Source organism: Carlito syrichta, unplaced genomic scaffold (genome assembly GCF_000164805.1).
Source record: "Carlito syrichta isolate Samal-C Ts95f unplaced genomic scaffold, Tarsius_syrichta-2.0.1 Scaffold304568, whole genome shotgun sequence".
NCBI lineage: Eukaryota > Metazoa > Chordata > Mammalia > Primates > Tarsiidae > Carlito > Carlito syrichta.
The window spans coordinates 137,655-150,296 of record NW_007248664.1 but is presented as its reverse complement, the minus strand read 5'-3'; the positions used below and the strand labels follow the sequence as shown (position 1 = coordinate 150,296).

At 45.8% G+C, this 12,642-nt stretch overlaps 1 protein-coding gene across 1 annotated transcript in view; it reads left to right on the top strand.

Annotated features, from left to right (window-relative positions):
• The window catches only part of ACOT6 (acyl-CoA thioesterase 6), a 5,495-nt gene extending 355 nt beyond the window's left edge, over nt 1-5,140 (top strand). The window contains exons 2-4 of the mRNA XM_008060259.1: nt 46-76; nt 1,694-1,896; nt 4,486-5,140. Of these exons, the coding sequence (XP_008058450.1) occupies nt 46-76; nt 1,694-1,896; nt 4,486-5,091 (840 nt within the window). The 3' untranslated portion in view covers nt 5,092-5,140. The remainder of the gene's footprint in view (nt 1-45; nt 77-1,693; nt 1,897-4,485) is intronic.
• Nucleotides 5,141-12,642: the final 7,502 nt, after the last annotated feature.

Below are 12,642 nucleotides of genomic sequence, written 5' to 3'. Positions count from 1 at the left end.
GGGGAGTGGGGCCCAGGCCTGGCAAGGTCCTTGCGACCCCCGCAGGCCGCTTGCCAGGCCTGGGAACCACGGGATGGTGGAACCTTCTTAAGCTTGTTCCTTCGCTCCAAAGTCTTGTGGATTCTGAATCTCACTCTGTCGCCCAGACCGGAGTTTAGTGGAGAGATCGCAGCTTACTGCAGCCTTGACACCCTGGGTTCAAATGACCCAGCCTCCAGAGTGGCTGAAATTATAGACCTGCGCCACCATGCCTGGCTCCAGTTTTATATATATACATAGCTCACTATGTTGCCCAGGCTAGCCTCGAACTCCTGGTCTCAAGCAATCCTCCTTCCGTTCAAGTCTGCAGTGAGCTATGATTCTACCAGGTCACGCTAGCCTGGGTGATAGAATGAGGTCCTGTCTCTACAAACACACCCTTACCACCCAGTCTAGTTATTTGATATTCTTGTCAAGTCAATGTTGTGTTAATTAGTACAGTATTTCAGTGTCTACTATGTGGCTCATATAAAATGTATTGTGTCTCAAAGGCTTTTGTAAATAACATAGAGGGGTTTGATCATTTAACAAATATGTATTAAGTCTATACTAAAGTATTGGGATGCAGTAGCTAACAGAGCCATGGGCCTCACTGTGCTTACCATCTAACAGAGGATACAGGCAGTCACTCTTGCACCTATAGTAGAGTGTGACAGGTGCTATGTGATGGAAGTACAGGCCCAGCCAGGGAGATGCAACTCAGCTCAGCCTTGGGGGACGTGGGAAGGCTGTCCAGAGGGGAGATCTAAAATTAGGTTTGAAGACTAGGAGTCAACTGGTCAAAAAAATGGAGAGGAAGAGAGAATAGTATTCTAGGCAAAGGAAACATTGTCTGCCAACATTTGGGGAACATGGCATAGTTCGGAATAGCATTCTGTAAGGCTACAGCAGGGAGTTTAAGGAGGTGGGGAATATAGGAATATATTATGATATTCCCCTGTATATGTAGAGCACTTTACAGCTCTCAAAGCATTCTCAAGTAATTACTGTTTTTGAGGAAAATGAGAAAGAAGATGTGGTAGAAAATGCTCATGTCATCACGTTATTATTTTCCTTTCTTTTATTTTCTTTTATTGAGACAGAGTCTTACTCTGTTACCCAGGCTGGAGTGTAGTGGTGCAATCATAGCTCACTGCAGCCTCCCATTACTGGGCTCAAGTGATCCTCCCACCTCAGCCTTCCGAGTACCTGGGACTATAGGTATGTGCCACCATACCTGGCTAATTTTTTTTTTTTTTGAGAGACAAGATTTCCCTATGTTGCCCGGACTGGTCTTGAACTCCTGGCCTCAAATGATCCTCTTGCCTTGGCTCTCCAAAGTGTTAGGATTATAGATGTGAGTCCATGCCCAACTTATGTTATTTCTAACTTGGTTTATTTATACTATCGTTGTTTTTGAAAATTATATGATATAATAATTAATCATATAATAATATAAATATTTTTTGTGAAAATTATTTGTATTATTGTTTGATAAAATAAGACATTTTGTTTTCCCTCCCCCAAAAAGAGAAGTAAAAAGCATCTTTTCTATGATAACCTCTCCACCCCTATCCACCCTGACTTCAAAAACTTCTTTGCTGATTGCCAAAATCTCAAACCCAAGAGACCTTTTGAGGGTCTAAAGCTTCTTGTGATTTGTGGTATTCTCCAGGTGAGGGGTCCTTTCCAGGGATCATCGATCTGTTTGGAAGTGGCGGTGGCCTTTGTGAATACAGGGCCAGTCTCCTGGCTGGACATGGTTTTTCTGTGCTTGCTCTGGCTTACTTCAGATTTGAAGATCTCCCTGAATATTTGCATGATATGCACCTGGAGTACTTTGAAGAAGCTGTGAACTTTATGCTGCAGCATCCAAAGGTGGGTTCCACTGATCACCTGGATACAGAGGAGAAGGGGCAGAGTGGACACAGGGCTGAATTTAAAAGGTCTGCCAGGCTGGGTGCAGTGGCTCATACCTGTAATCCTAACACTTTGGGAGGCGGAGGCAAGAGGATTGCCTGAGCCCACAGGTTCGAGACCAGCCTGGGCAACATGGCAAGACCTTATCTCTACAATAAATTAAAAAAAAACCAAACAAACAAATGAAAAAAACAGCTGGGCTTGGTGGCTCAGCCTGTAATCCTGTGCCTTTGGGAGGCTGAGGTGAGTGGATTGCCTGAGTCCGCGGGTTTCAGACCCGCCTGGGCAGCGAGACCTTATCTCTACAATAAATCAAAAATCACCTGGGCGTGGTAGCACATGCCTGTAATTCCAGCTAATTGGAAGGCTGAGGCGGAAGGATCGCCGGAGCCCAGCACGTCGAGGCTGCGGTGGCTGGGAGCAGCCACTGCACTCCAGTCTGGGCGACAGAGTGAGACTCCAACTCAAAAAAAAAAAAATTAGCTGGGTGTGGTGGTGCACACCTGTAGTTCCAGCTATTTGGAAGACTGAGGTGGAAGGATCACCTAAACCCAGTAGGTTGAGGCTGCAGTGACCATGAGCATGCCATGCACTCCAGCCTGGGCTACAGAGTGACTCTGACTCAAAAAATAATAAAATAAAATAAAATAAAATCCCTGCCAAGCCACTGGGAACTAGAAGAATGCCAGGAGATACCATGGCTCCTTCAAAAGTTGCTAGGTTTGAAGTTGGTCATGGTATAATCCCAGCTACTTGGGAAGCTGAACTCGCTTGAATCCAGGAGTTCGAGACCAGCCTGGGAAACTTAGTGAGACCCTGTCTCAAAAAGAAGTTACTAAGATGATTATTTCCATTTCCTCCCATCTCTCTCCAATCCCTTAAGACTTGACTACTCGGTTCCTTTTGTACTTGTGTACCATCATTCAAAGAGCACGGGACTAAAAAATTATTATTAGTAGTATTATTATTTTTGAGTTGGAGTCTCACTCTGTTGCCCAGACTGGAGTGCAGTGGCTGCTCCCGGCCACCGCAGCTGCGACCTGCTGGGCTTCAGCAATGCTTCCGCCTCAGCCTTCCAAGTAGCTGGAACTACAGGCATGCACTACCACACCCAGCTAATTTTTGATTTATTGTAGAGATGAGGTCTCGCCAAGTTGCCCAGGCGGGTCTCGAATCCGCGGACTCAGGCAATCCACTCATCTCAGCCTCCCAAAGCGCGGGATTACAGGCTGAGCCACCGAGTCCAGTTTAAAAAATTATTAACCAAATGTTCTGGCTCTGCATCTGCCACAAAGTGACCTTATGATCCTGAGTAAAGCAATTGCCCTCTCTGGGGTTTAATTTTTTGTATTTGTAAGATTAATGCAAATGTGTAGAGGGAAAAGACATTTTTTGAGACAATTGGTAACATTTGAACAGAATGTCATATTTGATATTAAGTAATCTATTTTGTTGAGTGTAATAATGCTATTATGGTTTTTTTGGGGGTTTTTTGGGTTGGAGTCTCACTCTGTCACCCAATCTGGAGTGCAGTGGCCTCTCCTGGCCTCTGCAGCCTCGACCTGCTGGGCTCTGGCGATCCTTCCACCTCAACCTTCCAAGTAGCTGGAACTACAGGCGCGTGCTACCACGCCCGGCTAATTTTTTGATTTATTATAGAGATAAGGTCTCACCAAGTTGCCCAGGCAGGTCATGAACCCGCGGGCTCAGGCAATCCACTCACCTCAGCCTCCCAAGGTGCGGGATTACAGGCTGAGCCACCGAGCCTGGCTAGTATTATGGTTTTGTAAAGAAAGTATCTGATAACAGAAAAATTTATTAATTAAAACATTTTGATGTGATTATAAATGGGATGATATATACTCTGCTACCATCCAGAGTTAAAGAGACTCAAACCTTCTAATGTTTAGGAATAAGATGTTCAGCAGGGTCCTTTCCCCTTCTCATTGCCCTGGGGATCTGGAACATCAGAATTATCTGCCAAGTAGTTCTGAGTGTGCTTCAAGCCTCTTCTCTGGGTTCATCAGTATGTACATACCTAGATCTTAAACATGCAGGCTTGAGTGTTCACACATGCATAACAGGCCCCCCAGGGTCCTCAAAGGAGCTCAGATGGAAGGAAGGCACATGGGCCGAGGTCTGAGCTTGCCAGGAGCTGGCTCTCCCCCTTGTCACGTTCTAGTACAGAACTCCAGTGAGTTCCAAGATTTTAAATTTGAGTCTGACCTTACAAGTTGTGATGGTAGGAGAAAATAATATATTTTACTTAACAGTTTGTTCATTTGATTTATAACTTTTAAATATTTAGTTATAGGGTATGTAGGCCTCCGTGTATCCTCTTGACCCAGCCCTCATAAGTATTAGGGGATGGCTCATGTACTAGGAAATCAATTGATTTGCTTATTGGAAGACATACTTGAACTTTGTAGATTGTTGCATAAGAAAGAAAAGCAAATGATAGCTTAGAAAGCTACTTAAAGAATGTAATATCTCTGTTTATGCCCTCATTTATAAATTCTATGCTGGTTTTCTTTCTCTCATTATCAGGTAAAAGGCCCTAGTATTGGGCTCCTTGGCTTCTCCAAGGGAGGTGACCTGTGTCTCTCAATGGCATCTTTCTTGAAGGGCATCACAGCCACTGTGGTTATCAATTCCTGTGTGGCCAACACAATAGTTCCTCTGCATTACAAGGATATGGTTATTCCTAATCTCCACAGTGACCCAGGAAGACACAAAATCACTGAGGCGGGCATTCTCTCCTACATGGATGTTTGGGATAATCCGCTGGAGGCACGGAATCACCAAAGTCTCATTCCACTGGAAAAGGCACAGGGGCCCTTCCTGTTCATTGTTGGCTTAGATGATCGGAGCTGGAGGAGTAACTTCTATGCCCAGATAGCCTCTGAAAGGTTACAAGCCCATGGGAAAGAAAGACCCCAGATAATCTGCTACCCAGGAACTGGTCATTGTATCGACCCACCTTATTTTCCTCCTTCTAGAGCCTCTGTACATGCAGTGTTGGGCACAGCAGTAATCTATGGAGGTGAACCAAGCGCTCACTCAAGGGCACAGGTCGATGCCTGGCAGCAAATTCAAACTTTCTTCCACAAACATCTCAATGGTAAAAAATCTGTCAAGCGCAGCAAAATATAGCATTGCAACCATGGACCAGATACCATTAATAAAAGTCCTATCCATACAACTTGTGTTGGGTTTTCCAGAGCAGTTAGAAACCATTTTGTAACAAAGTAACCAGCTCAGCTTCCTTGTGGGTCCTACTAGATTCTCAGCCTTTGCAATCTGCCTTCACTGCTAGGTCCACCCACACCCTCTCTCAGATGAACTTTGCCCAACCTATTGTCTTAACCTTGATCTTATCTGTAGGACCAATCTTAACCTTAAACCAGAGCAGAGAGAGAAGTGCTTCCAGCTCTCAGTTGCTGGCCTAGCGTTGGCCATGTGTCCCACTTATGAGCTTCTGTATTGCTCTGGGGTCACATGTCCCCTTTGGGCCCTAACTAACCCTGCCTGAGCCTTGGGAATCTGCCTGCTCGAGTCCCTTAAAGAAAAGATTCTGCCTCAGTCTTGCCAGTACACATTCCTGAACATTCCTCAAGACTTGTCCTCGAACCCGTCTGAATATGGAAGGATTGAACTCCTTGTATGCTTCCTCTGTGCTTATCTGTTGAGATTCCCAGTCTTGCCTTGATGCCAAGACTTTCAGGACTATCCCTTGTGGGTCACAGCCTTCATCTTTGTATGTTACGTTATACTTGTCAAGCCAGACTCCCTCCCCATACCATCTTGTCCTCTTACCTTCCTACTGAGAGGGACCAGGACTGTCTGCCTCAGCCCACTGCAGTGTACTGAGCACTAACTCTTTTTTTTTTTTTTGAGTTGGAATCTCACTCTGTCACCCAGGCTGGAGTGCAGTGGCATGCTGCTCACAGCCACTGCAGCCTCAACCTGCTGGGCACAGGTGATCCTTCTACCTCAGCCTTCCAAGTAGCTGGAACCACAGGTATGTGCCACCAAGCCTAGCTTTTTTTTTTTTTTTATCATAAAGATGAGGTCTCACCAAGTTGCCCAGGCTGGTCTTGAACCCTTGGACTCAGGCAATCCTCTCGCCTCTGCCTCCCAAAGTGCTGGGATTACAAGTGTGAACCACCGTGCCTGGTTTGTCTATGTCTTCAGAGACCAGAGCAGAGGATCTTCCCTGAGCACAAGAGAGTTTTTATAAACCTGACATTTCAGAGCACATCCCATGGTTTTCTGGGTGTATACAAAAATCTTTCACCAATTTGAGTTTATCCAAGAAAATGCCCATTGGATCTTAACTAATGAAAAGAAAGGTTTCTTAGAAAAGAAAGGAAAGGTTTCTTACACTCTGTCAGGTGTAGTCATTCACCGTGTAGTATATTTTTATGATGTGAATTCTAGAGTTTCTAGAGATGCTTTTGGGATGGGAGATTACAGGAAGAAGTTATAAGGAAAATGGCTGGGCGGGTGAGAGAATTGAGGACCAAAGAGTAGCCCCAGAAGTCATGCATGAGGACAGTGACCAGGCATCTTTTTGTGTTAAATACTAAGGCAGGACAGCCCTAGACCTCGCTTTCTTTCTTACTGGTAAAGCAACCTAGAAATGGCCTACATTGACTAAAGATATTTGGTCCCTTTCCCCTCCAAATTGACTGTATGTAGACTTCTATCTCCAAGATTTTTATTTGAAAAAGAATTGCAGTGGCTTACATCTGTAATCAAGCCCTTAGGGAGACCAAGAAAGGAGAATTGCTTGAGCTCAGGAGTTCAAGACCAGGCTGGGCAACGTAGTAAGACCTCGTCTCTACAAAAAAAATACAAAAATTAGCTGAGCATGGTCAAGGCTGCAGTGAGCTGGGATCATGCCACTGCACAGCAGCCTGGGTGACAGTGTAAGACCCTGTCTCTCAAAATAAAAAAAAAAGAACTTCAAGTTGTTATAAAGCCACTTAAAATGTTAAAACAATATGAATTAAAAGGGAATAAAAGAGAAATGGTGTCCATAAAATTAAGCCAGAAATGATGCTCACATAATAATGCTTATTGCTGGGCACAGTGGCTCATACCTTTAATCCCAGCATTTTGGGAGGCCAAGGAAGGAGGATTACTTGAGCCCCAGAATTCAAGACCAGCTTAGGCAACATAGTGAGACCTCATTTCTACAAAAAATTAGCCTGGCAAGGTGACACACTCCTGTAGTCCCAGCTACTCAGGAGGCTGAGGTGGAATGGTCGCCTGAGCCCAGAAGGTCGAGGCTGCGGTGAGCAGTGATTGTGCACTGCCTTACAACTTGGGCAACAGAGCGAGACCCTGACTCAAAAAAGAAAAGAAAAGAAAAAGAAATAGTGCTTATTATGAAGTCCTAGACACTTGCCTTACCTGAGCCACTTATTCAATCATGCATTTTCTAGTAACTTATGGGAAGAAAGAAACCTAATTAGTTACACAAAATTTACAGAATTCATAAAATGAAAGCAATGCTTAGAAATCAATTTATCCCAAAGATAGTTGTACTAAGGAACACTAAGAGATGTAAAGGTATTGCTATGTTTTGACAGTATCCCCTCCAAGTCTCACACTGAAATGTGAACCCCAGTGTTGAAGGTGTTTGGGTTGGGGGAATAGACTCCTCATGAATGGCTTGGTGCTGTCCTCTCTCTGTGAGTTCCTGGGAGAGTTCCCCTGAGAGCTGGTTGTTGAAAGGAGCCTGGCACCTCTCTCCTCTCTCTTGCTTTCCTCCGCCACAAGTGGAGGCAGTCTGAAGCTCTTACCAAAGCAGATGCTGGCACCATACTTCTTGGATGGTCTGAAGAACCATGGGCCAAATAAACCTCTTTTCTCTATAACCCAGCCTCATATTGCTTTATAACAACGCAAACGGACTAAGATCTTGTCCTCAAAGATGCCTCTCTTCAGTAGATATCAATCCCAGGCTCTACCAGTTACTATTCTGGGTAAGTTATTAACCTCCATTGCCTTGTCTATGTAGGTAGTGGGTATAATAATAGTAACTACTGGCTGGGCATGGTGGCTCATGCTTGTAATCCCAGCACTTTGGGAGGTGGAGGCAAGAGGATTGCCTGAGCCCAGGGGTTCGAGACCTCATCTCTACAGTAAATAAAAAAATTAGCCAGGCATGGTGGCATAGGCCTGAATTTCCAGCTACTTGGGAAGCTGAGGCAGAGGGATTGCATAAGCCCAGGAGGTCGAGGCTTCAGTGGCTGTGAGAATGCAACTGCACTCAAAATAATAATAATAACAACAACTACTACTACTACTACTTCATTGGGCTGTTGTTATTTAATAATCCATACAAGCCAGGCTCGGTGACTCAGCCTGTAATCCCAGTGCTTTGGGAGGCTGAGGTAAGTGGATTGCCTGAGCCCGCAGGTTTGAGACCTGCCTGGGCAACTTGGTGAGACCTCATCTCTACAATAAAGCAAAAAAATTAGCCGGGCATAGTAGTGTGCACCTGTAGTTCCAGCAACTTGGAAGGCTGAGGCAGAAGGATCACCGGAGCCCAGCAGGTCGAGGCTGTGGTGGCCGGGAGCGGCCACTGTACTTCAGTCTGGGTGACAGTGAGACTCCCAACTCAAAAAAAATAATAATAATCCATACAAAGTGCTTAAATAGTTAAGCTTTCAAATACAGGAATACCTTGTTTTATTGTGCTTCACTTTATTGTGTTTTTTACAAATTGAAGGTTGGTGGCAACCCTGAGATGAGTGAGTCTTCGGCACCATTTTCAAAAGCATGTGCTCACTTTGTCTCTGTGTCACATTTTGATAATGCGTGCAATATTTCAAAAAAATTTTATTTTAGGGATAGGGTTTGCTATCTTGCCCAGACTGGGGTATAGTGACACAATCTTGGCTCACCACAGCCTCGAACTCCTAGGCTCAAGTGATCCCCTCCCCTCAACTTCCATATAGCTGTAACTACAGGTGCATGCCACCACACTCAGCTAATTGTTTAATTTTTATTTTTGTAGTGACAGGGTCTTGTTATGTTGCCCAGCGTGGTTTTGAACTCCTGGTCTCAAGCAATCCTCCTACCCTGGCCTCCCAAAGCACTGGGATTTCAGGCATGAGCCACAACATTTGACTTCAGATTTTTCATTACTGTTTTTTTTTTTTTTTGAGTTGGAGTCTGACTCTGTCGCCCAGACTGGAGTGCAGTGGCCACTTACGGCCACCGCAGCCTCAACCTGCTGGGCTCTGGCGATCCTTCCTTCTCAACCTTTCAAGTAGCCGGAATTACAGGCATGCGCTACCATGCCCGGCTGATTTTTTGATTTATTGTAGAGATGAGGTCTCGCTGCCCAAGCGGGTCTCGAACCCGCGAGCTCAGGCAATCCACTCACCTCAGCCTCCCAAAGGTGCAGGATTACAGGCTGAGACACCGAGCATGGCTTAAGCTATATTTTTCAATTTAATTTCTGTGCAATTCTTTGCATCTTTCGCACAGCACCGGATCACACAACCCCCACCTTGACAGGACTGACCTAAAATTTTGGATGCCCCCCTGGGATATATTTTAACCTAACAGCTGGCTTTGGGGAAAAGGAGTTCTGGTTTCTATGACCAGCCTTGGGGAAGAGGGATTCTAGTTTCTATGGCAAGCCTCTGGGGTGAATGGGAGAGACAGGAAGGCTGGAGAAGATCAAAGAAAATTTTTGTTTCTGAGGCCTTCCTTTTAGCTTATTGTTTTCTGAGCCCAAAAATATATGGCTAAAGGAACAAAGACCAAAGGACTTTAACAAAGTCCTTAGTTTTCTTTTTTTTTTTTTGAATTGGAGTTTCACTCTGTCACCCAGACTGGAGTGCAGTGGCCGCTCCTGGCCAACCCAGCCTCGACCTGCTGAGCTCCAATGATTCGTCTGCCTCAGCCTTCCGATCAGCCAGAATTACAGGTGTGCACTACCACACCTGGCTGATTTTTGGATTTATTGTAGAGATGAGGTCACGCTGCCCAGGCAGGTCTTGAACCCATGGGCTAAGGCAATCCACTCACCTCAGTCTGACAAAGGTGGGGGATTACAGGCTGAGCCACCGACCCCAGCTAAAAGTCCTTATTTTTCAAAGAAAAGTACCTTACCAATACTTTTCAAATAGTATATACTCTTGATCCAATGGCCAAATGCTTTCATTGGCAAATATATTAGATCCAGAAATAGGACACATGACAACTATGATTTTATTTACAGGTAAGTGGGAGAAAATTTGAAAGTGAAATTGTTTCTCCCCAAATTCGGGATTTATATACACACTCTCTTCCTTGACAAGCAGTGAAAGGGAATAACATGGATTTTAAATACCCAATAGGCAGCCATTTTAACATAGCCTAAATCTCATGTCTTTCTAGCGGTTCACTTAACTTACCCTCTAATCACTAGCCAGGGACAGAGCAGGTTTCTCAGAGGTAGCTATTGATAATTGTTTTGTAACCCCCTCTCCAGCTTGTTATTAATTAGCTTTTCTATTTCAAGCATTTGCCTCCACCCATAAGACCCAGGTTAACCTAATCAGCCCTTTGTGACCTTCTTGACACAGACAAACCCCACCACCATGGCAGCAATCATGTGACTAACCCACACGTCTGCCTGCTGTCCATTACCTGATGTCAGTACCTGCATTTACCTGCCCCTTTGTGATGATGTGGAGCAGACCACCACCCAATCACCTTAATGACCTTCCCCCATCAAAGGGAAGGATTCAAAGGATTCAATCTGCTGGGCTCTGTGTAATCCCAGCACTTCCGGAGGCCAAGGCGGGTGGATTTCCTGAGCCCGCAGGTTTGAGACCAGCCCAGGCAACTTGGCGAGACCTCGTCTCTACAAGAAATCAAAAATTAGCTGGGCGTGGTAACATGCGTTTGTATTTCTGGCTACTTGGAAGGCTGAGGCAGAAGGATCTCCGGAGCCCAGCAGGTCTACACTGGGGTGGCCGTGAGCTGGGCGATGGAGTGAGACTCCAACTCAAAAAAAAAAAAAGGATTCAACCATGAGCAGCCATTCTCTATTGCCTTACTAGACTCTGGTGTGGCCATGTGCTCTTTAAGCTATGGCCGCTGCCATGTTCCCTGGGCTTTGGCCCCCTCTCCTACCTTGGAGAAGTGAATCCTTCTATCTAATTTATTTCGTAAGTAAGCTATATATTCCAATCTAACTTCTGTGCAATGCTTTGCATCTTTCATGCAGCTTCAGATCACACACCAGACACCCACATCCCCAGTGGGCGTGACCTAACATTCTGGAGGCCCTGTTGGGAGTGTGACCTAATAAGCAATTTAAGGAAATGTGGTCATTTGGGTTAATTAACCTCACCTCACACATGCATTTTAATTTGGATAGACTTCTGTAGTAGAGAACAAATTTTAAATTGCATATACCAATACATCACTGCAAAAATTTCAAGTAAAATAGATAAAACAACGGGTCCTTAACTTGTTACCCAATTGCAGTCTTCTCCCAAGGGTAGTTACTGTGACCAACGTCAAGTATTCTCTTCCAGAACCATTTTGTATACATGTACATACAAATATATATATGAATGAAAAAATGTGATTTTTCTCTCTTTAAGAAAATATAAACATAGTCTGTTTTTTTAATACAAAAATATATATTGTTAAAAATATATATATTGTTAAAATATATATATTGTGCTGTGCCACAGGACAAGAGAGCTACTTCAGGGTACACAACTGTAGTTATATTTTCTGAATGAAAAAGCAAAATTTATATTCCCTCCTCCCCTTTCCCCTTCATTCTAACTGGGGGGCTTTAGGGAGCCCCAGTTAGAGTTCAGGAGACTCCACTAGTTTCTATTATCGGTCCCATTTTTATAAAGTTTCATTAGGTGTCTCATCTGCAAAGTTTAAACTTTAAACTTGAGAGTCTTGATCTGGGGCAAAGATTATGTCAAGGGAGGAAACGAATTTGGCAAGAGCCTAGCACACTTGGCTTCCTTCAGTCAGGTTAGGGAAGAGTGCCCACTAGTGGCCAGTGAGGTATTTTACAGAAGGCAACAGACCCGGCGTTTTGGGTCAGAAATCATTATCTTCCCATTCTGGGCACGTGGAGGAAGCCTGAGTGAACTGGCGATGAGGTCCTGCCTTCCCACCTCGGGACCTCCAAGAACACAAAGACCCTAGACCCTCCTAAGTGGCCCTTTCTTGCAGCCCTTTGCTAAGTGGGCCTGAGACCAGCCCAGGGCTCATCTCGTGGCCCTGCAGGGTTGGACCCGCGGCGGCCAAGCCCTTCCTCGCCAGACCCGCCCCCCCAGCGCTGACCTTGGCCACACCCTACCTGGCCGGACCCTGCGGAGCCCTGACCCTCGGCCTGCCTGGCCAGACCCTCCCCCAGCCCTGACCTCTGCCAGCCCTACCTGCCTGTGCCCTCCTAAGCGCCGCCCTCGGCCCGCCTGACCGGACCCTCCCCCCAGCTGGGCCCTTCGCCACGCTCTCCCTGGCCCGACCCTCCCCGAGTGCCGACCTCAGGCCCCGCCGGGCCGCCTCGTCCTTGGCGGGAGTCAAAGTTGCGATGACCCCGGCCCGATGTGGCGCGCAACCCGGGCCACGCGCAGAGCCTTCGGGCCGCCCCTCCAGGCCCGGAGACCCACGTCCACCTCGTTCCCTTTCTCCCACAAGGCCGCGACCCTGACTATC